The 24,546-nt window shown below is 35.0% G+C and overlaps 2 protein-coding genes across 2 annotated transcripts in view; one reads left to right on the top strand and one right to left on the bottom strand.

The window, feature by feature from the left end:
* LOC145663733 (uncharacterized) overlaps positions 1-24,546 on the bottom strand; it is an 896,365-nt gene that overhangs the window by 487,869 nt on the left and 383,950 nt on the right. The gene's annotated exons all lie outside the window — the stretch shown is intronic.
* On the top strand, positions 4,209-6,025 carry LOC145663732 (protein yellow-like). The gene has a single exon (XM_081729810.1). The coding sequence runs from the start codon at positions 4,322-4,324 to the stop codon at positions 5,411-5,413; it is 1,092 nt and encodes a 363-aa protein (XP_081585936.1). The 5' UTR covers positions 4,209-4,321; the 3' UTR covers positions 5,414-6,025.

Raw genomic sequence — 24,546 nt, forward strand, 5'->3', positions numbered from 1 at the left:
AGGGAAATCCCGAGTAAAAACCTCTCACACGGTGTTTGTTCACCACAAAGCACAATGACGCGAGCTCGGATCGAACCATGGATTCCAAGTAATTTTTAATCTAGGCAATAAAAGAATGATAGTAGGGATTTTAATTAATAATTAATCTTCCTATTTACAGAAGTCTATATATCGTTTTTATGCTTAATCTATACCTTAATTTTGATTTTACCAAGTTCTCTGAGTTAAAACTTCAGTTACAGTTAAGAACTGAAATAAGGAATACTCAACAGGCAAAAGGTAGTTGTAATGTGGTATACAGAATTAATAATAGACCGAATAAAATCATATAAACATTGATATCTGAAATATCTCGTGCTTTCAATCACTGTACGTTACTTTACCTATCATAAAATATACTTCTACCACGTACAAAAGAATTCCTTTATTCAGGGTATTTTCAGCATCAAATTCATCTGTTTTCGAATTCACGATTATTCCCATTGATTGAAAACTGACAAATCATTCCAAATATTAATATTTATTAAATTATATCTCGAATGAAAAAAAAAAGCTCTGCAGCAGGTCTAGTAGATAGTGGGTGTGCCTTTGATGCACATAGTCCCGAGTTCAATTTCGGGTGGGAGAGCACAAATCATGAATCTCACAATTACTCACTTTCCATAATCATTTGTCTCTTTTAGCTTAAAACAATAATCGTAGAACATTAAACTAAAAAAATCCATATCTTTCTTTTTTTTATTATGGAAGAAAAACATATTTAGATTTCATGCTTCTTTACAGGATAACAGCAGAAAAAAAGTACATGGTTATTGGAAATTGAATTTCTGTTCCTTATACTCATCTGATCATCCAAGGAGAGAGACGCTTCTTTATCGCAAAGAAATAAATAAAGAGGGAGATATCTGCGGTAACAATTCTTTCGATTCAATGAGACTTGGGGAACATCATTCCGGATTTCAGTCAAAAGGTAACAGAAAAATTTGCAACTCAAAAAACCTAAGAATTAACTTCAATTTTAAATAACTTATTGTTAATTTAATTAAATAATTCTGTTTTTTTAAATTTCTTGCTATTATATTAATATATGTTTTTTCTTCTTTTTTTGCGTAACATCCTTATTCATGTCTTACAGCACATGTTGTGTATTCTATTTATCTCTTGTTCAATAGCATCGGTACAGAAATTTTGTTTATATATATATCGTATAAACGTGCATTGACTGTGGTTGTTCAATTTGATTGATGAAAGGAAATAACCTACATAATAAGTCAATATTTGCGAATGTACTTGAGCTTGAAGAGAGAGAATCACTCGCACGTGTGCAGATATCTTTGATATTGCATCCACTGCTTCTGTAGATGACAAACCGCTACTGAGCTAAAATATTATAAAGGTTTGTTTGATTTTCAAGAGATTCGAATCCAGAGATATAGGAAAAGGCTTCTATGTGAAATACAAGCATACCTTTCGAATGCTTGCGGAGGAGAACATAGTGGACGGAGAACATCGAAGTACATGAAGAATTTCTGGTGAGTAAATATACTTATTACGTGATTTTAGGTAGTGAAAATATATAATGTCATTCATAGCTCTAAAGTACAGTGTGTATAATTAGATATTCAGTATAACTATTTAAGTTAAAACTTCTTGTATGGACTTTTCGGTGAAAAGTAGATATATGCCAACTTAGTTATAAGGACGTAGCCAAAATATTGTTGTCAACACTACTCCTGTGCAGTCTAATAATAATTTGCTAAACACTGCATTACCCACATCGGCCGCCTTTCTGCCTAAATGTTTCCACTACATTTTGCATAAAATGCCATGTAAGTTCCTTGTTCATTTCAATATTTATTTCTCGTAATCCAAATGTGCAGTAAAATTCGCAAAAGCACAATACGATGAAGTGAAATAACGGAAGCTCTAACCCACATAATGAAAGTTTGCTTCCAATATGACTCACAAGATATACATGATATTAATGAACTTTACCGACAAACTGTAAGAGCTGATTTCTCACATCAAGATAAGAGAAAAAGTTCATATGGCCCTATGGTGGAAAGTGCATAGTTTCAGAGCTAGGGCTGTCCAAAGTCGCGGAAAAGCCAAATTTCAATAGGTCTTATTTCGAAATCGAGAAACTGTGGATGGTGGTTTTTATCAGCGTAAAGGAGGCCAGGCATACGCAATCTAAAAGTGCATATTTCGTCAATGTTCAATAGGGGTACAGGGTATTTCGTACAGGGCGTAATTCTCAGATATGCTCTCAATAATGTCTTCAGATATACCCTAATTTCAAGGAGGGTGGAAAGTAGGCAGGAGGTAATACTTGACCACAATGTACATCCAATCCTCCGGAGGAAAGTCGGAAGTGTTTGTACCCGGCAGCTACATGCTTTTTGTGTTCGGAATAAGGTGTGATGCGGTGTATTTCTTCACGGTATATTTCACGTTTTCTTCACTTATAAGCGTGAAAGAAAACATTGTAGCATGTGTTTTCCCAAAAACGAGAGACCGTGCTGCTGACGATCCTTAACACTTCCGACATCGCACCAAAGGATTCCGTATAAACCTTATCGTTTGCCTACTTTGCACCAATCATAAAATCAGAGCTTATCTCAAAATTCGGTTGATGGCATGTCTGGGAATTTCACCCTGCATGTAAATTTCACCCTCTGTACACCCATTGAACATTAATGAAATATGCATTTTTGGATTGGGTATGCGTGACTTCCTTTACGCTGATAAGGACCACCATCCACAGTTTCTCGAATTCGAAATAGGTTTTTTTGATATTTGGCTTTTTCGCGATTTTGGACAGCCCTAGCTCTAAAAATTAAGCACTTTGCCCCACAGGTCCATTTGAACTTTTTCTCTTATTTTGTTGTAAGGAATCACCTCTTACAGTTCGTCGGTATACTTCATTAACACACTGTATATAGCTGGTCATTGTTATCCAACACTACAACAAATGGGTGAAAAATGGCTAATTCTGAAAGAAAATTTCTTGATTATACCTTGGGACTTCCACGAGCATCTTGAATGTTTTAGTCACCATGTGACAGTTTGAATCGATTGTATTTCTGAGTGAGAATTCTTGTAGTTAGAATATCCCTGATGAATGTGTTAAATCTATATTAATATGTTCTTAGTGTTGAGAAGTTGGCCATTTATACGTAAGGTAGAGCAGAAGTATTGTTTACATTTTTTCACGTTCTTCACACATATATTATTAATTATAATGGTTCAGCGACTACAAGTGCAGTTTTTGATCAAGCACTTTTCCTTCTCTATGTTCACTTCCAGATACATTAGCATAAATATGGTCATTAAGATGTTTGCATTTGTATGTTCTGACTAGCCATCATTGTGTTACAACAACGATACAACAACGAATTTGAAATGTATTAACACAGTGCGGTTCACTTATAGGCTGTGAATCACATAAGGTTTTCAATCAGAAGGGTGTGGCGAGTGTTTAAAATACATTAAAAAATCGAAGGACCACACCATTTTAACTTTCTTTTTCTTGTTTTGGAAGAAACCACACACTCAACAAAGATAAAACAGGTGCGCTGAAATTTCTGCGGTACAACATTTGAAAAATGCCAATTTACTGAATATATTATACTTCAAATGAAACTGAATGTGTTGCTTATTTTTTCTAACATTAGGAAATCTCATCACTTCTTCATGGAATTTTGGCAAACAATAGATTTATTTCGGCTTATTATAACTTTTCACAACTAATCTAACCTAAACCTCTTCACTAATAGGTGAGAGTACCAATTCTAGAGCAAATGCAGGTCATGTAGATACTGTCTGATTATTCAAATACTCCACTTCACTGTGCAAGAACTCTTGAACAGACATTACCCTGATTTTCTTATCTATAACTTTAAAACAATAGTAATCAAATTCGTAAAGCTCTGTATTAAAGCTCTGTATTTCCATTATCACTGTAGAGATCAGAAAATTATCTAATGATAGTGCTGCTAATGTAATCGAATCGAAAGTCTTTTGTTTAGATTTCGTTAAAAGAAGGCGTGTTCACATCATTGATCACGCCTAAATATAAAATTGTATAGCAATAAATTGTATCAGAACCAGATTGTTTTGTTGTTAAGATGTTCATTGTATTATTGTTACATTTTATATATTTGATAGATGCTGTATCTAAGAGAGATAAACTAAATATTAATCACGATAAAATAAACAGAATGAGAAGGCATTTTTCAGCACTATAAAAATGAAAATGTAGATTTATTTTGTGGAGTCTTTTGAACGTAAATTTCAGCTTGAGGCTTGTGATTTAATAATGTCGATTTATATTTTCCTAGTTGTCTGCATTGGAGTTATATCTTGTGCAGATATTGAAGTTATATACGAATGGAAACAATTGGATTTTAATTTCCCGGACGATTACATTCCCAGTCCGGACGGGTTTATTCCAGAAAATAACGTTATTACTGGAATCAAAGTGTATGGTGACAGAGTGTATCTAGCAGTCCCTCGATTTGAAGATGGAGTGCCATTTACACTGACTTGGGTCCCCAAAGAGCCTGAACCGGGAGAATCATCACCTTTGCTGAATCCGTTTCCGAGTTGGCAGTTCCAAGAGATAGGCAACTGCTCTGCTATTCAGTATGTTCAGAGCATGGAAATTGATACTCAAGGAAGAATGTGGATTGCAGACGTTGGTCGTCGGAATACCCGAACCGATCCTATCAACGAATGTCCACCGAAATTAGTGATCATCGACTTAGAGAATAACAATGAGGTTTTAAGAACTTACGTGTTTCCAAGTGACATTGCCTTTCCTAATCGTACGTTTTTGAATGACCTTGTGATCGATGTTACGGATTGGCATGCTTATATAACTGATTCTGACGGTTCAAGCATAATTGTTTATAGTCTAGAAGAGAATCGAGCTTGGAAGGTAGAAGATCCAAAGATGGCTTCTATTGACGGAATTGCATTATCACCTCTCTCAGAAGGAGCCACCACCATCTACTACTGTCCATTTCAAAGTGATAGATTCTTTTCAATCCCAACAAGTATTGTGAAAAATCCTCCCTCATCAAATGTATCTCAGTACTTAACGGATATCGGATACAAAGGTGGTGGAGCTGATGGTCTAGCAGTTGACAATGAAGGTATTCTGTACTATGGACTAGTTGACAATGCAACCATTGTTAGTTGGAATACTAGTATTAGCTTAGAAGACAGAATCATCGTTGATCAAAACGATACTTATCTCGAGTGGCCAGACAGCTTTGCATTTGACAATAGTGGATATTTGTGGTTTATTACTAATAGAATGCAATATTTTGATAATGTTAACGTCAATGAAACAAACTATCGTGTTCTTAGAATAAATACCGGTACGTTGTCCTACATGCTTGAGTAGATTCATCAAGTTTTCTTTGTGAACGTGTGTCTTCAATTCTATAGTTTGTCAATGAATATTTCTTAGCCAATAGTAGTATGATTATAAAACTGTAAAACAATGCAATGCTCTTCAAAACTTGCTTTTCTGGTGATGATTGCCTGTGACTGTTGTTTCTTTGTGTTCATAGGCAAATACCTTGATGACGTCTAGATTTAAAAGGATCCCTTGGTATACGTTATTATGCTTTTTCTTGTATTATGGTAATGTAACACCTCTCTTTTTGCCTACCATTATTAGAAATGACTCACACAGATGAATCAAATTTGTTTTGGAAAAGAGACTGTCATATATCATTTCCTAAGATGATTTCTCGTGCAAAATGTAGGATCAACCCAGTCACTGGTAGCCATTATCAAACAGAATCAAACATAGCATTCATTACTCGTCTGAAAATTATATAAAACAGCTTTAAATTCTTAGAGAGCTTGAGTCTTCTCCATAGTCAGCTTCCTTGCATTTTATTAAAAAAAAACTTTGATGGAATCCACTTTGTCTTTGCAGTGTGAGGCTAGCCATAATATATACGCTTTTTACTTTCATGTCTGCCCATGCAATTTCGACGTTCTATCCAATAACATCCTGTATAATATAATTCTATGTTCTTTTGTTGAACAGAAAATAAACACTGTTTTATTTGAGAATTCAAATTTTATTTTCATAGCAGTTCATGATATATCAATGCAACTCAAAGAAAGATATATGTACCTGCATGTATAGTACAAAATCAATGTATGTTGTTTTGTATTTGGAAGATCAATAGAGTAAAATTTAATTAAATTACACGCTGGTACATTACGCAATATGCAATAATAATTGCTGCATGGTAGGTGTTGACTTCACTTTTTAACTCATGAAAATGTATGTATTTCATACTCATTTTTATTGTATTTATAAAATCATCAACCACACTGATATTAATATGATTACCATTCAAGCACAGAATGTAACTCAATCCGAGGTCGGAATTTGAAACCAATAACGAATGAAAAATCCAACATTAATATGTAGATGAGATGTTTCTTTATGGTTTGAATTTTAGATAAACGCATTGGTTTGTGCCTAATTGGGAGCTTTATTTTTATCAAATACAAATTGATTGATGTCTCATTTTAACTAGAGGTCCAGACTTTTTCTAAATTACAATAAAGGTATTTATGAAATTAGTTTTAATTAAAACAATCATTTCTAATATTTCTACAAAAAAATATATTAAAGAAATATCATTTATACCACTAATTTAAGTTTCTTCATTGTCTCAAGCCCCAGTACGAAATCTAAATAAAAGAAATAGCTTTATGCTTTAACGTTGTGTACACTGGCTGACCTAACCCGGGGCCGGGAGGGCCTAAGCCCCCCAGTTTTCCGAGCGACGTAATTCAAGCTACTTATATATTTCAGAGAGTTTATATTAAACTAATATATACCTAACACAATCTGGGTTCTGGCTGCCCCCCCCCCCAGTTTTTACCATCTAGATCCGCCACTGATGTAAGCCTACTTTAACTAGAAGTTCTACTTAAATCTAGCATGTTAACAATTTAAGTTTGTTATAAACACTATTGTCTGTTGCGCCTAACTTCTAACAACCATACAGAAAACCACGTGCAAACCTACTTCATACAGACTTGCTGCTGGATTACTGATGTGCATACTCTTACACAAAATATTGTGGGGCCGCGGTGGCTCAGTGGTAGAGCGTTCACCTCTGGTGCTTGGGGTCTCGGGTTCAATCCCAGCCCCCGCCAAGTGAACTTTGTGGTGGACAAACACCGTGTGCGTGGGTTTTCTCGGGGTTCTCCCGTTTCCTCCTACTTTCTTCATTCCACCATTTCATTCATTACTCATCATCACCCTCTCCTTTAGCCTAACCGGCATAATCGTGGGACGTAAAATTCAAAGATTTCATTTCATTTTTTCTTACACAAAATAGTTTATGAATATTATCTCTTTAAACTTATATCTAAATGGCCAAAAATAAATACATGAGTAACAAAGCACGTTGATTGGCTCTTGAACTGTTGACGATATGCGAAATAGTTCATTACTAAGAATTAGGGATGCGCACGAGACGAGTCGAGACAGAATTTTCCTGACAAAATTCTAGTCGAGACACGGCTCTTCCAATAGTGAAATATACAGTTTTCGAGTCGAGACATCACATTTACAGCACATTTTCGAGAGGAGACAGCCACAAATCTTGTCTCGTGCGCATCCCTAGTAAGAATATAATTTTACTATAAAACTCCTATGTTGGTTCGGTTGGAATTTAGGGTCCCGTTTAGTACCGAGATTGTATGAGGCAGGGACTTACAGTTTAACGTGAGATCCGAACACGAGTCTCCAGCGCTCAAGGGGCATACGTTTATCATATAGCCACGAGAAAGTTCTAAAACTGCTATATAAAACTCTGATTTTTGATGAGGAATAGAAACAATATAGAAATTGTCCAATAAAATTGCATTTAAGTACCCTTCCTGAAATAAAGGAATCTATTTGGAGTGTGCATTTATGCGCAAGGATTGATTTCGTTGCGCCAGCTTCATGGTCGATTTCTGGCTGAGAGAGTGGTATTGCGAGAAGGGTACAAACTGTACAAAACATAGTTATAGTGACTTGACACCTAGTCTTCCATTTCAGGCGCTGTTATCGGCTGAAGGAATTCCACTTTCTTTCGCTAAGGCTCTCTCGCTTAGCAACTGCTGAACCCTTATTGGCTCAACGCGTGGGTGTGTCGGGATGTGAGCTTTGGTTCGCATTTTTGCCAGGGCTCAAGACATTTTGGCAGCACAATAGCTGCTTTCATGTGCGATGTTCTGGATTTCTTTCCCAATAGGAGGACTCTTTATTATTTTTTTCTCTCTCACTATTCTTGTAAAATCGTAACAAATTAAACCAATTGTTCTTCAATTTCCTTCGAAGAAAATTAAATCTTCTAAAGCCATTTATTCGTAAGTAGCATTTAAGTTAAAGATAACATAGTAGATACATTTTAGTTATCTTGATCTTGATTTATTACACAGCGTACATAAGAGTTCCTGTATGATTCTATTTACAAAAGTAAGGAAAATCATTTCTACTGGAAGAAAAATCTAGAAAGGGTTCTGCGACTCATACAATATGTGCTAAATTATCATTGCGACAATGTAGCACCAGCACTAAGAATGATGTAGATTTTTTTTAAAAAAAGACAGTCATTCTTGAAACAATTAACATTGAACTAATTAATACTACCTTCGATAGTCTAGATCTGATATACACTTCGAAAGATAATCAAGAATCACAGAAAGTCTGTTCTAGGCAAATTTACGAATATGAACAAAATGTTCAGAGTAGCTTTTCAAACGTAAGCGATATGGGTGCTATTCACTAGTTTGAATAATAATTTCTCTAAAAATGTTATACGCCTTTTCTCTAAAAGGCATAACTATTTTGTTATATAATTACTTGGTTCTCGTCTATACCAGTCCTCGCAACAACGAACATGACACAACTCAAACAAAACATTGCTATTGCTAGACGATGTCAAAATGCCTCTACAATTGCTCAAATGTTCGAACATTAAACTACGATGATATGCACACTCATGTCCAAAATTTTTGTCACATGTCTATAAATATATTGTTGGAAAAATATAATTTGATAACGAATTAGCCCGGTTTTTCTTACAATGTTAGTATGTGTATAATTGGCAAAAACGTGTATGTTGGCAAATTTTATGTCAAAAGACCAGTAAATAAGAACAATAAAACGAAAATAAAACTTTCTTGTCCATTTAGCACTATTTTGTTTTACTCATTCTAATTTTCATATTTATAATTTTTTTTTCCCATGAAATTTACCACAAACATACATTTCCCGATTATACGCATAGTATCAGTATTACAAGTACCCTGCAAAATCATTATCAAATTATATTTTTTAGAAGAAGACAGTTATAGATATATGCGACTATCATTTTGGACATGAGTGTACGTATGACTAGTTGTTGCACCTAAGCTTTTGCCCGCTATATGCTTAATTATTCTATTTTGAAATAATTAAGTTAAAGCACTTCAGGTTCTAAGTTGCTCTTATATTGTTAAAATTATTATAAATCTTCAAATTGCCTGTACACTAATAACAACTGTTTGTACCAGGCAGCCAGTGCAGATAGTAACAAGTATTAGCTCGATTGTTAACTATTTTAAATTAGCGTTACGCACACATAGAGTTTTGTACGAAAGTGATTCAGAAAGTAATGCCTCCAAGGCCATTAACTGGCCAATAATACTTGCAAGCATTCTGAACTGTTTATCATTAATGCACTGATATTTAAGCTATAGAATGTCACTTGTTTCACTTTTCTGTGTATTCTAGTTCCAGAATAATGGAGCAATCCATGAAATCCAGTGGTGACATCCGGTTGAAACAACAGGCTATCATTGAATTTCTGACTGCGGATGGTTGTGGGCCCAGGGACATTCATCAACAGTGACGGGTCTTGCATATACCATTACGACCCGGAAACGAAGAGTCAGTCGATGGAGTACCGCCACACGTCCCTTCCTCTGCCAAAAAATTCAAAGTTGTCCTATCTACTGGTAAAGTAGTTGTTGACGTTTTGTCTCATCCAGCCTATAATCCTGATCTTACTCCCTGTAACTTTCGGGTTTTCCCCAAACTTAAAGATCACCTTAACGACCAACGCTATAGGTGTGACGCCAAGGTAGAAATAGTAGTTCGGCGGTGGTGTCGCCAGCAGACACCACAATTTTTCGCCGACGTCATAAAAAAAAAACTTGTTTCGCGTTGGCACAAGTGGTTCGTGTGATGCCACCATTTGTAGCTGACATTGCAAGTTTTCCAGTGATATCTATGTCGGTGCTATCTGTCAAACACAATAAAGGTGTCACCTTGGAGGAATTACTTTCTGAGTGACCCTCTTATTTATAATAAGGATGCTCCATATCATGCAACATTACATACACAAACGGTATAATGAGCATACACATTTTTATAAATCAGTTTTGCACGGAGACAAAAATCGAGTGCATTTGGAAGGAATACCCATAGATTCCGGCTACAGGTGTTCTTCTGCCTCTTTCAGGAGAACTACAATCCTAAAAAAAAAAAAAAAAAAAAAAATCCATGGTGGTACAGATTTTCTGTGCTGTCTTGTGTCCGCACACAACCAGATAATGTTTATCATTATCCATTATCATGATTTTCTGTATTCTGCACGTGCCAAAGTAGGACACGCATGATTTTAATCTATTTCAGGCTGTACAGATTGGTCCTGGCTAAGTAACTAACGTGTACGTACTCTGGAACAAAAAATGTTGTGGCTCATACAGAATTCTGTTAAGAGTCTTCATCCCGGCGAAATTAAAATACCGCTAATTTTACATTAATTATGTGATATCTTCAAATAGGTAAAGATAATCGAAATGCGGAACGAGAGCGCCTTAGACAATATTATTTTACATAAGAAATCGTTATCACGACTCACTTATCTGCTTTCGATTTCGAGCCATTTTGAAAATCATTTATTTTCGCGTTTCTAAACAGCTGAAAACGGAAAGCCATTAGGTGACTTTTGATAACGGTACCTCACGCAAAATAATATTGTCTAGGGCGCTCTTGTTCCATATTTCAACTGTCTTTTATCTATTTGAAGACATCACATAACTACTGTAAAATTAGCGGTATTTTAATTTCGCCGGGATGAAGACTCTTAAATTTCTCCTTTCCGGATTTTCTAAGCTAAATATCAACTTTTTTTTTTTTGTCCCAGCGAGATCCTTTAGAACAGTGGTCGCCAAACTTATGAAGTTTCTGAGCTAGCGTACCGTTTTTAAATTCCGCTGTGAGCTATCAACTAAAAGAACTGTCATTTTTAAAAATCTTAAACTTGTTTATTGCCTATAAACTTACATTCCTAGTTATTATGAAATCAAACTATCCACGTTAGCAAATGCCTAATATACACACGAAACAAACGTGCACAATCCCACACGTATACAGTCAACTGTGAGATGCAGCTGATAATGGCAGTTGCGCGGGAAAAACAAGCAGCTGTTGTGGTCAGCGTCAGCTCAAGGTTAAGAGCCTTCATCCCAGCGAAATTAAAATACCGCTAATTTTACAGTAATTATGTAATATCTTCAAATAGGTAAAAGATAATTGAAATATGGAACAAGAGGGCCCTAGACAATATTATTTTGCATAAGGTACCGTTACCACAAGTCACCTAGTAGCTTTCCGTTTTCAGCCGTTTAGAAACGCGAAAATAAATCCCGATTTTCAAAATGGCTCGAAATCGAAAGCAGATAAGTGAGTCGTGATAACGGTTTCTCATGTAAAATAATATTGTTTAGGGCGCTCTTGTTCCACATTTCGATTATCTTTTACCTATTTGAAGATATCACATAATTACTGTAAAATTGGTGTTTTTTTAATTTCGCCGGGATGAAGACTCTTAACCAACCGGAGCGTTAACGCGATCTACCAAAAATGTCCCCACGAGCTACTAGTAGCTCGCGATCGACAGTTTAGCCGTTCACTGCTTTAGAACTATACAATATAATATATCAAAAATGAAGGCATAAATGGTAATAAATATGCTAATCATAAAAAAAAGTTTGGCAGTAATTGGATATATGCTACAAGCAGCGCTCAGGATTAGGTACTGAATCAATAGCTACAATCATATTGCTACAAATCTCAACAATACTTACTCTGTTTTAACTTACTGTAATACGATCTTTTCTATGAAGACCCTTTTTACCTTCCTAACTACTACCTCTCGATAAACAATGTACTACATTCAATAAATTCAAATACTATCTCGAACTAATATGCTTAACGATACCAGAAAAAAATAGTAAAACTTTACTTTCCTACTTACATCCTTTTCCACTCTATATACCTGTGGAATCGGTCGTAAGGCTCTCGAACTCGTGTTTGAGAAAACTCGTGCCTTGAAAGGCTGTCGAGCATTGCTATCACATTCTTTATTCGTTGTTAGTGTTTTTGTATTCGTTGTCAGTGTTGAAATAATCTAAAACTTACATAATGATGCAGAACGCATATGGACATGATTTAGCACCGGTATATACCAGTTTTGATGTGCATCAGATTTTGGGCAAAACAAGGGTCACACTCTTGGAACATCCCCCATATTGGCTTCATTTGGCCCCTTCGGATATCATGTAAGCTCAAGTTTGTCCTCAAGGGAAGTGTTTTGAGAATATTGCGAAAGTGACAGCAGCACTGAAAAGCATTCCAGAGAATGACTTTCCTAGTGCGTTCCAGAGCGTCTACGACTGGTTTCGCGAGTGTGGCGCAGGAAGGGATTTTGTAATATTAAGAATATTATTTCAAGATAGTCCCAGAACTTATTGAACGCATCGTGTACAATTTTTAGAATACCTCATTTGATTTCCTAGAAATACTGGACTGTCGATGTATTTATTTTCATGCCATGTGTAACCATTACATTTTACATCTCTTCTACTTATTATTTATGTTTAATCCAAAGTTATAACGTATTCGAGTCACTAAGAAAACATGAAGACTCCTATTGTTATGCAATAAAAGGAGTTGCCTTTTGTAACTTTTTTCGTTGGTTCGTCGAAATGTTTACTGGTTTGTTGGTGAAATTTACTTTTAGAAAAGTGTTTCAACAAGAAATAACAATTACTGTATAAGGAATAAATATTTTATGGGTCTGCTATGTATATACAAGTACACATCTACACATATCAATAAACACATAAAGGCAATTGGTTCAGTTAGAAACGGAAGCAAAAGAGAAAACAATAAAAACAAAGAAAAATCTATTTCTAGTAGCAGCTGTGTCTCTTGTGTTTTATCTCGTCTGGAATGAATAAAATTGAAGTTCACTGGAGTTATTCACAGCAATATATGTATAACACAAAATGTCTGTGTATAAAGATACAGCTAAAACTTGTTTTGTACAGTGCACTTGAGAATTTTTATATGTTCCTCAATATGTACTCTTATATATCAGAGGATGTTATGAAATATGATTGTTATACACCGACATGCGAGTTCATTTTATCACAAACCAAATATGATATTAATGAGTCCTGTACATAAGTAAACTAGAGTAACAGTTATAAAATTATCTTCTGGCTTTAGAATATAGAAATAGCTAGCAGAATAGCCGTTCTTCGCACGGGAAGAATACGTTTCATTTGGATGTAAAGAGCTGAATTTGGATTTCAATGGCATCGGAAGTGTCACTATTCGTCTTAGTGACTCCGAAAACTAAGAATTAGACTCTAATATCGATCATTTTCGATCATTTTTATTTATATTCTCCCTTACTCTGCCCAAGTTACGGGGGTAGAAATTGGATTTAAGTGGCATCGGAAGTGTCACTGTTCATCTCAGCGACCAGGAAAACTCTTAATTCGACACTAATATTGGTCATTTTTCGATTATTTTTATATACGTCTCCCGTTTTGCTTCCCTAAGTTGAACCCTCAAAGTGAAATAATAAAAACCATTCCAGAGACAAACCTCATCTACGTTGAAAATTTGATCGAGATCGGTGGGATGTTTGAAGAGCTATTAGGTCACAAACATAGTCACTTTCAGTTTTACATATATTAATTTTTATATATTTCTCCCTTCTTTAACCCTAAGTTGCACCCAGTGGCGTATTTAAGGGGTCTTCCGTGCTTAAGCACCCCCTCCCCCGAAATTTTACTTACTATAGTAAAGTAAATGAAATATCTTGCAGAATTTTCACATTTCCAGGCAAAACTTCCCCTCAAACTTAACGAAGCTCCCCCCGAAACAAAATCGTAAATATGCCACTGGCTGCACAGTTAAAGTGAAATGATAAAAAGGATCCGAAGCCCAAATTCCGTTTATGTTGAAAATTTGACCGAGATCGCTTGGGTGATTGAAGGGTTATAAAGTCTCAAACAGTCACTTGAATTTAATATAATAGATTATGCAAATATAATAAAATGTTTAATTTTTGTATTATTCAACAAAACTTTTAAACTCTGTTTATGTTGTCTTTTATCTATTACACTTTTTTTTAAAAAATATATTACTTCAATATGATTCATAATTATTAACTTTAGATTATTTTATTATTTGTTGTCCTAGGATCTTCTCTCTCGATAATTCCATTTTCGCCATTAAGAAGTAGCTAATTCTGGTCTTAACAGTCAGAAATAGTGATACTAGGTAATAGTGATGATACAGTTCATATGTCTATCTGAAAAATGAAATCTTAGAATTTTACGTCCCACGCTTATGCCTGCTAGGCTAAAGGAGACGGTGATGATAAGAAATGAATGAAACGGTGGAATGAAGAAAGTGGGAGGAACCACGAAAAAACCCACGCACACCGCAGCTGTGTTTGTCCACCACAAAGTTCACTTGGCGGGAGCAGGGTTTGAACCCGAGACCCCATGCACCAGAGGTGAACGCTCTACCACTTTTTTTAATCTAACTTTTTTTATTTAGATACAAAAAAGTATTATACATTGGAATACATAACAATTTTTTTCCAAAAAGGGTAACATATACTGTATTATTAACAAATAACAAGGAATCAAATCACAAACAGCAGAAACATTAAAAAAAAGAAAAAAAAGAAAAAATTAAAGAAAACATTAGGAATACAAAAATTATGAATACATCATTGTTAATTTTTCATCAACAACAGCTAAATAATTCGAGAACTGTTTTCGTTTGATAGTTTCAGTTATCTTCCATCGTTCTTTCAACAGGTGAAAATAATAGTCTGCAAGGGTTGGCGTTTGACTGTGAATCAAATATTCCACAGTTACACCACACAACCAGATGACACTATTTTGTTTGTAATGAGGATAATATGAAAAATCAGGAAATAAAATCATTAGCGGGGAAATATCCTGGATCCCACAACGAACGAGAATACACATGATACGTGCGAACGTCAACCATATGTCGTGCACCAAATCACAAGTTGAAAGCCGATGTTGTAAAGTATCGTCTCTACTACAATGCGAACATGTTCCGTTAGACATCAGCTTAATTTTCTGTAACTTTATATTAGTTGGTATGACGTCATGTACAATTCGATACCACACAGAGCGTTGATTGACATTTAGGACTGTGTTATTGATATTTTTCCAGATCATATCCCAATTATAGTTAGGAAAGTTGTCTTTTCGTTTAATAGTAACATTTTGTTTACACTGATATGAGCTGTACAAAAGTTTAATATTCTGGTGTTTGGGAGTATCTAAGTCTAGAACCATGTAACTAGAATTCAAGAGTACATCATACAAATATTTTACAGTGTTTGAAAGAATCGACATATTAAGAGGAGGGGTGACCGCCGTGGCCTGTACCCAATAGAGACCCCAGATTTTAGCAAAACTGGGTGTATGTAATTGTATCTTGTACATCCAATTAATCAAATATAAAACAGTGCTTTTGCAATATATATCCACCATGTTGAGACCTCCAGCATTGTTAGATTGAGTAAGTACATACATGGGTGTTTTAAAAATGTTACCTCTCCAAACAAACCAATAAACTGCAGCTTGCATAGAGCGGGCAATTCGACTTTATAACGAAATACTTTGGATAGTTTAATAATTACCTGTACCTTGGGCAGAAAGTGCTCATACATGTGCACTATACTTAATAGAATGTTAATTTAATATTAACAAAAGAAGAATGTTTTTAATATCTGTAAGAGATATTATGGGATAGTGTTATGTAGTGAGTTGCTATGTAAAGGTTTATGGATACCTAATCATCTTGTATGTGTGCATGACAATTTGAATGAAAATACATAAAAGTGTATCAACTAATAAACCATTTGATACCGTTCATCGACTTTATAATTTTGATAGAAAAGGTGAGAATAATAATATGTATAATTATTAAAGATATTTTTACATGCAAACTATTACTACCACTCGAGATTCATATATCATCGATTGAACCAGGTTGACGACTACCCTTGGTGAGTCGTTATAAAAATTTTGGTGCCGAAACCCGGGATTAGCTAAAAATTTTGGTTTACCTCACCCGGGAATTGCTGTAAATTCATATCCCGAAGCAAAGTAAGGGTGAATTTACTTTTGTAATAAAGTTAATGAATACAAATTTCACAAGACTGAGAAGTGGTAGAATAATTATAAGAAAAATGAACGGTGAGGGAATAGAAAATGAATCCAATGAGGGTGATAACGGTGAACATAGTGTAGCACCAGGAATGACATTCGAAGAACGAATCTTGCTAACCTTACAGCGGCAAGAACAATGTCGAAAGGATGATTTTGAAGCCATGAAACAAAATTTGGTCGAATTGAAGCAGACGATAGAACAGAAGATAGAACAGAAGTCTGAAGAATCCAATAAGCAATACGAGGAATTGAAGCAGACGATAGAACAGAAGATGGAACAGAAGTCTGATGAAACGAAACAGTCAATTGTCCAGGCGATGAATCACATCTCCTCGCAGTTCGAGGAAAAGTTAAAAAAAATATCTGAGGATTGTCAAGATAAGCACAATCACCAAATCCAAGAAATCAGTGATGTAAAAAAGGATTTAGAAGTAATAGAATCTTCTGTTCAACAGCAAAAGATTCAGGTCATCAATAATTCTAACAACATACGTGCAAATACGCAATTGATAGCTACTCTACAGGAAGAAGTTAGGACACTACAGGTTAAGGACAACACATACCACAATAATATGGGTAGTGAGCGCTTGGAGTTTCCCCACTCACCAGAGATGACTTCGCCTTCCCCTGTGTCTGATGAGGATATTATTTTGGAAGAAATTCATCCGAAGAGGACAGATGGGCGGAAAAGGGATAGTGCAACGACACATTACGTCATGGATAGGAATTGTCACCCAATAAGTACACGGAATGATAAAAGAAAGGTAAAGTTAAGTGTTAAGATGAGTGAAATACGGGCTATGAGTAAATTCAGTGGTAAATGTAATGAAAACGCTACTTCTTTCCTGGAAAAATTTCAGGACGAATGCAATATAATGAGTATAGATAGATCACAATATATGAAATTAATCCCTCATGTATTACTCCCACCATGTTCTTTATGGTTTAAAGCAGTACGCGATCACATCAATACATATGAGGAATTCAAAGCGGCATTGATCGCGAATTATGAAAATGACTTTTTGCTTGCAAATCGAGATGCCACCATTAGAAATCAACATTTCAATCCTCGTTTGCACAAATCTGTTGTAGAGTTTGTTGTAAATACATACAACGAATTAAAAGTCGTTAATCCCTTGCAATCGGAATCTAGAATAATAGCATCGATTCGAAATTTGCTCCCATTTAAGTTACAACAGATCTTGTTCTCTACACAGTGTATGAGTTTCAACCATTTATTAATGCTTGTCCAATGCTATGAAACCCAATACCATGCAATGAATCAACAAGCAGGAGTAGGTAAAAGTAAAAATAATTCAGATCATTTTGTACCTGTTCGGAATCTAAATATCAGAAGTGTGAACGATACAGAACACAAAATAAGCCGAGTAAATTCTAGCAATCAAAACGAGCAAAATAGGCAAAGTTATGTAGGGAATCAGCCTAACCTAATTAATCGTGGTAATCCTGATGTCAGATCACTCAACAGAAGTAGACATAAAAACAATCAGAATATAGGGCGAAATTACAGGAATACAACAAACTACATGGATAGACGTAATTGGAGGTCAAAAGATGGCACTTCGTATCAAAATCAGAATCACGATGAAATACAGGTACAACATGTTGTGGAACCTAATCATGATTGTGCAGTACAATGTACTTTATTAGAATCATATGCAAGTATGAATGTAAGCTGATTACCGTTAATGAAATTAGGTTAAACCTATATCAGTTACAGATTCTTGTGAACTTTTATTTTCAATTTTATGAGTTAATGTTGATAATGAAAACGACTTTTATGAATACTTGAAGTGCTTAGATATAGTTTTAGATAGACTGGAAAGTTAATTTTCAAATGATTTTAATTCTCTCTTGTTAATGTGAAGAATTATAATTCGATTCTTAAATGATTAAAAGCAAAGGTTATTTATATTAGATTGATTTGTGTTGAAAACTTAATTGTCAAAGATTATGTTAAGTATAAGATTCATTCTATTAAGTTAATTATTCAACGACTATCTTGAATGAAATTCTTCTATATTTTGATGCCTTATAGATCCAATGTTTATTTTAAAATATCACCCAATATAATTATTATATAAAGCGCCCTGGATAATGATAACTCATGTTTTAACTGTAATTGCCTCTTACGATTTTGACTTCGTACCCTTCAAAGATTAAATAAATGGGCGACGACATTTTAATAATGAAATAAATATAATTAGTGTAATGAAAGATAAGTATTAATGAAGTGAAAGATTTGTTATAAATGTATCTATATCTATAATATGTAATGAAGATACATACGAGGGTCGATCAAAATGTGATGGACATATGTAATGTAAGATCATTATTGTAAACGGACCAGTGGTTCTTGAAGATAAAAGCCAAGCTCGTTTATGACTTTTATATTCAGTCCAATTGTCGGGCGACATTTTATATAACGAAATACTTTGGATAGTTTAATAATTACCTGTACCTTGGGCAGAAAGTGCTCATACATGTGCACTATACTTAATAGAATGTTAATTTAATATTAACAAAAGAAGAATGTTTTTAATATCTGTAAGAGATATTATGGGATAGTGTTATGTAGTGAGTTGCTATGTAAAGGTTTATGGATACCTAATCATCTTGTATGTGTGCATGACAATTTGAATGAAAATACATAAAAGTGTATCAACTAATAAACCATTTGATACCGTTCATCGACTTTATAATTTTGATAGAAAAGGTGAGAATAATAATATGTATAATTATTAAAGATATTTTTACATGCAAACTATTACTACCACTCGAGATTCATATATCATCGATTGAACCAGGTTGACGACTACCCTTGGTGAGTCGTTATAACTTGGCAACGGTAAAACAGGACTTAAATACCAAAGGTGAGATGTAATATATGTATTAACAATCCAAATTCTTTGTTCAAGACAGTAGCCACGAAATTTCCACGATTGACAGAAACCTTTCACCTTCTGGAGGGCTAGAGCCCAATTTTCTAAAATCATTTGTTGGACCGTGCAATAAAAATAGACACCTAAAATTTTTATCCTATCAACATGGAGAATAGGAAAAGTAATCATCTGAAAATCCCAAGTACCAAATGCAAGCAATTTTGTTTTCTGAAAATTTATGCATGCCCCACTAGATTGTCCAATATTTTGTATGACATGAAGAACTTGATTAAGTTGAGCTTCATCTCGTACTAAAACAGAAAGATCATCAGCATAGGAACGCACTGTAAGGTGGAGATCAGCAAAGGAAATACCTATTTGCATAGCATGTAATTCACAAATCAATGGTGAAATGTATATATTAAAAAGAGACATGGAAAGCGGACACCCCTGTCTAATAGATCTATTGATTGTTACAAAAGGTGTTAAATAACCATTTACCTGGATTTTAGATCTCGCAAACATGTACAAAATTTTCACTTGATTAATTACAGCAGGATGAAATCCAAATTTTTCCATTACTTGATATAAATACCCATGGTTAACCAAATCAAATGCTGTCCTTAAATCTATAGATAGAAGGCCACCCTTACATTTGGTGTAATCAAAATATGCCACAGCATCGCGAAGATCCATCAATACATCAAGAAGTTTATTACCTTCTAGAAATCCTGCTTGCATTGGGTGTAGAATGTTTGAGAGCACTGTTTTTAACCTATTGAAAAAGCATTTTGCTACTATTTTATAGTCAACATTTAACATGGTTAACGCTCTATAATGCTTAAGACAAGTAGGATTTGGTAACTTTGGTACTAATATAATGACACCTGTAGCAAAGGATTCACTAATTACACCATGATGCAATATTTCATTGACAATAGTAGTAAACTCATCTGCTATAATAGGAAACACCTTTTGATAAAATTCTGCTACTAATCCATCAATTCCAGGAGTTTTATAACGCTGAAAACTGAGTATTACATCATGGATCTCATTTTTGGTATATGGTTGCATTAACATGTCGTTATAATCAGATGTCACTGTATAACCTGGCAGAGGCGTAAATTGCCAAACAGGAGTCGTGTTCTGTGATACATTATACAACTCTTGGTATGTATTATGAATGTGAGCTCTAATTTCACTCGGATTAGTTAGTACTTGCTGAGTATTAGAGGTTAATCTTGAAATTAAAGCTCGATTTTTACGTTTCTTTGTATGAATTAGATGGTATGTCATACGCTCGTTTTCTACCACAGTGTTATCGTTACATTAGAAACGAAATTTTTCAGTACATTCTCTCTGCAAATGTAAAATTTTACCTTTATAATACTGCATATCTCGGTACGATATTGGGGAAGTAGCCGATAAACCACTAACAGATTGTAAACATTTCATATGAAATTGCATCATATGGTTACTATTGGCATTTCTATCTCGCAAGTGATCGATATATAGCCATTTGATTTTGGGTTTCACATATTGCTCCCACCATTTGAGGCGTGTGGTATACCTGTGGCGGTGGTGAAGCCAGACTGACCAGTGCCGATGAAACTGGTTAAGAAAATAAGGATCATTTAGACCAAGGGGGGACATTTTCCAGTAGGATCGTCCCCAGACACAGTACGGCGAACCAATATTAAATTCTAGAACTAGACCTAAATGATCAGTAAACGGGGCTAAACAGACATCATAGTTAACAATCAATTTAACCAAGTCTGGATTACAATAGCAACGGTCAATTCAGGACGCCGCATTACTGCGCACGTAAGTAAAGATATGGTCCTTTTTACAGTAGATAGCAGTGTCAACCAGCCTATATTGAGAAACAAAAAATTGTAGTGCAGGACTATATGATGGGGTCCCGACACAATCATTAGCTCGAAGTACACAATTAAAATCGCCCATGAGCATAATGTTATTAAAAGGTTCAGAAAGCAAATACAACAAATCTTCAGAATATAAGGTCTCTCTACCCGTCTTTCCTTGATGCCCCGAATTCCCATATATATTGACAATTACAGTGTTTTTCCAATACAACGCTATCCCTCTGCCATCCACCAACATTTTAAGTGAATCAATTTGTATTCCTTCTTTCACTAATATAGCAGTTCCAAAACCATGTACACCAATATTAACATGACTCTTATAACCAGAGATGGAACAGTGTTCATCGGAGATTATTTCCTGAAGACATATAAAATCTGCCTCATAATCATAAACAAATTTTTTAAACAATTCTTTTCTAACACTATTTTGCATACGGTTTACATTGAGTGAAACAATACGTGTAATGTACAGTGTTATAAGTAAGAAAACAAAAAAGCAAATGCAAGATTGGAACATATCGACGTATTACTATAAACAGAAGACGAGAACGTCAATATAGTCACACTGACAACAAAAAAGCGAAAAAAGTGTTTACAAATCTTGAAGGTCAGTGGGCACACCTGACGCAGTATCGTCGTGACGTAAACATTCAGTTATTGAAGCACCACGCCTTTTCTTCTTTCGAGTTGTTATGACATTCACAGGTTGTGAATAAGAACCACGTGAGCCTCGTTTCTTTCGTGAACGTAATTCCCTTGTATCAGGAATGTCTGTTGTTTCACTTTCCAGGTCAAGGTCACTACCTTCTGTATCTGAGGTAGGTGCAATGAATTCCATATCAGTTTTTTGTTTCACAGCATGGAGGGAGTTCTCAGTACCAACAGGCTGTTTACCAGGGAGATAAGACGGAGTATCGATATTATCTACACTTGCAAGGTCATTAACATTAACACTAGGTGTATGTGTTTCTTCAGCTGCATTGTTGATAAGGCCAGATGGGGAATCAGAGTTGTCATCCGTATGAGCAGCAATCGTAGTAGAGGTGTCAGTTACTGATGCTGAACTGTTTGGTTGTAATTGCACATGTTGTTCACAAGGTTTTTTTGGAATAGTGCCAAGAGATGACATTTGTAAAGGCAGTGGCGGTGCGCTAGATGCGGGGCGGAGTGGGGGGAGAAACCTCGGTAAATCGAATGTCAGACGTTTGAGACGTATGGGGGCCATTCAGTTCTTGTCTTCTTTTCTTATCACAGTCACTAAGTCGGTGAGTTAATGATCGACAGAAAAAACACATTACAGGCTGGCCTTCATATGATATGAAGCCACGAAAGCCGTTAAAGAGTAAACGTGAAGGAATAGGTTTTTTAAGGACAATGTTCACAGTTCGTATTCCATTGGACACTGCAAGGGGATAATTTTGAGACCATGTCTCATTTGTTATATTTTTCACTGTTCCATATTCAGTCAGAATTTGCACAATCACATTATTATCTAGTTGAATAGGTAAATTAAAGACTCTTACCCTGGTAATATTTTCCATTGCGTTGACAAGTTGAACAAAAGATGTACTACCGTCACTATGTTTAAATGGTACCGTAGGTTCGAGCTTACTTAACACTTTTTCAAAAATGGCATCAGTATTAAAAGTCACAAACACAGCATATTCATCAGAGTGAAGTTGGAGCGCAATAATGTCATGGCAGTCCTCTTTAAATAAATTTTCAATCCATTTATGAATAGCGATGGGTGACGGGCGATTATTACGTTTCTCCTTGTCAAATACACATTTGATGGTATTTTTTCTAACGAGCTGAGACATCGTAATATTTTACAATATATAGTCACTTACACAAATAAACCACACGTAGTGGTAAAGCTAAGCACGTCAAACTGCGAACAAACAGTGCACCGGACAACACGTCCTACCGCTAGCACAGTTTAACAGCAACTCCCCTACCACTGAGCCACCGCGGCCGCACATGTCTTTCTGAGTTATCGTGTCTAGTCTGTAATGGGTTTGTCAGTCTCCGGTCAGGATCATGAACTTCGTGAATCTGAGTTATCACTGCTGGATACATAATGCGCTAACTACGCTTCATTCGATTTGAAATGCATCATATGACCAGACATAAACCTTCTTGAGCTGTAACTAGCTAATTTAATTCAGTTTACTATATATAAAAAAAGAAACAAAGGAAAGGCTGTTATTCAATAACTATAAAGAACAAAGTAGTAAAAAGAAATAACAAAGTGGGATGTTAAAATTCAGTCCACAATGTCAAAACGGCATTTTCATTATAGCAGGATAAATACCCACATGTTTTTATCCATACAAAGTTAATCTTGGATATTTCAAAAATACTCAAAAATAGAGGAATACAATTTCCAAATACATCCTGGTTTTCTTGCAGATGCCACGAACACATACGTATTAACGTGTGCTGCAAATTTCAAAGTGAAATATCTTAGTATGTTAGAAACTTTTTATGATTGGGGCAGAGCGTAGCTCATCTGAAATTTGTAACACCGTGTAGAAAACTCATGTATGATTTTTACTAATCTTCTTAGAATAAGAAATGAAATAATCAATTTTATTTTGATGTTTTTGACATCAGACCACAAGCTATTAGAATTCGAAATGATCTTTATTATAAAAATCTATTAAATCCATAATGGCACAGAACCTTAACCATTATGACTATCCAGCATCGTAAATAGATCACTGGTAGTTTAGCTTTGATGATGTCCAATCGATGTCTTTTCACTATGCGAACTTAAGTTCAACTCCCTAGTCCACTCTTCGTACTCAACCAGCACAATCCCTTTTGGGATTCGCACACTTCCTGGTTATAGCATAGAGCTTAGCTCAGGTCCCCTTATAAAATGCCTTACTTTGTTATTTAGGCATAGGCCTTAATAGAAAACTTCCCATAACTGTGATGTGATGCCTACGTCATGTTTTTATTTTCTTAAACAAATAGTTTGAATATCGCTTCCTTGTTTTACAATAAACAAAATAAATTACCAAAATACATGTTATAATTTTGGGTACTTTACAGCATTATGTATACCTTCGTTATTATTATTATTATTATTATTATTATTATTATTATTATTATTATTATTATTATTATTATTATTATTATTATTATCC

The sequence above is a fragment of the Thermobia domestica genome, chromosome 11, assembly GCF_964235325.1.
Source record: "Thermobia domestica chromosome 11, izTheDome1.hap1.1, whole genome shotgun sequence".
NCBI lineage: Eukaryota > Metazoa > Arthropoda > Insecta > Zygentoma > Lepismatidae > Thermobia > Thermobia domestica.

Coding starts and splice junctions, on each gene's coding strand:
- LOC145663732 (XM_081729810.1), top strand. CDS start 4,322: ATGTCGATTTATATTTTCCTAGTTGTCTGCATTGGAGTTATATCTTGT.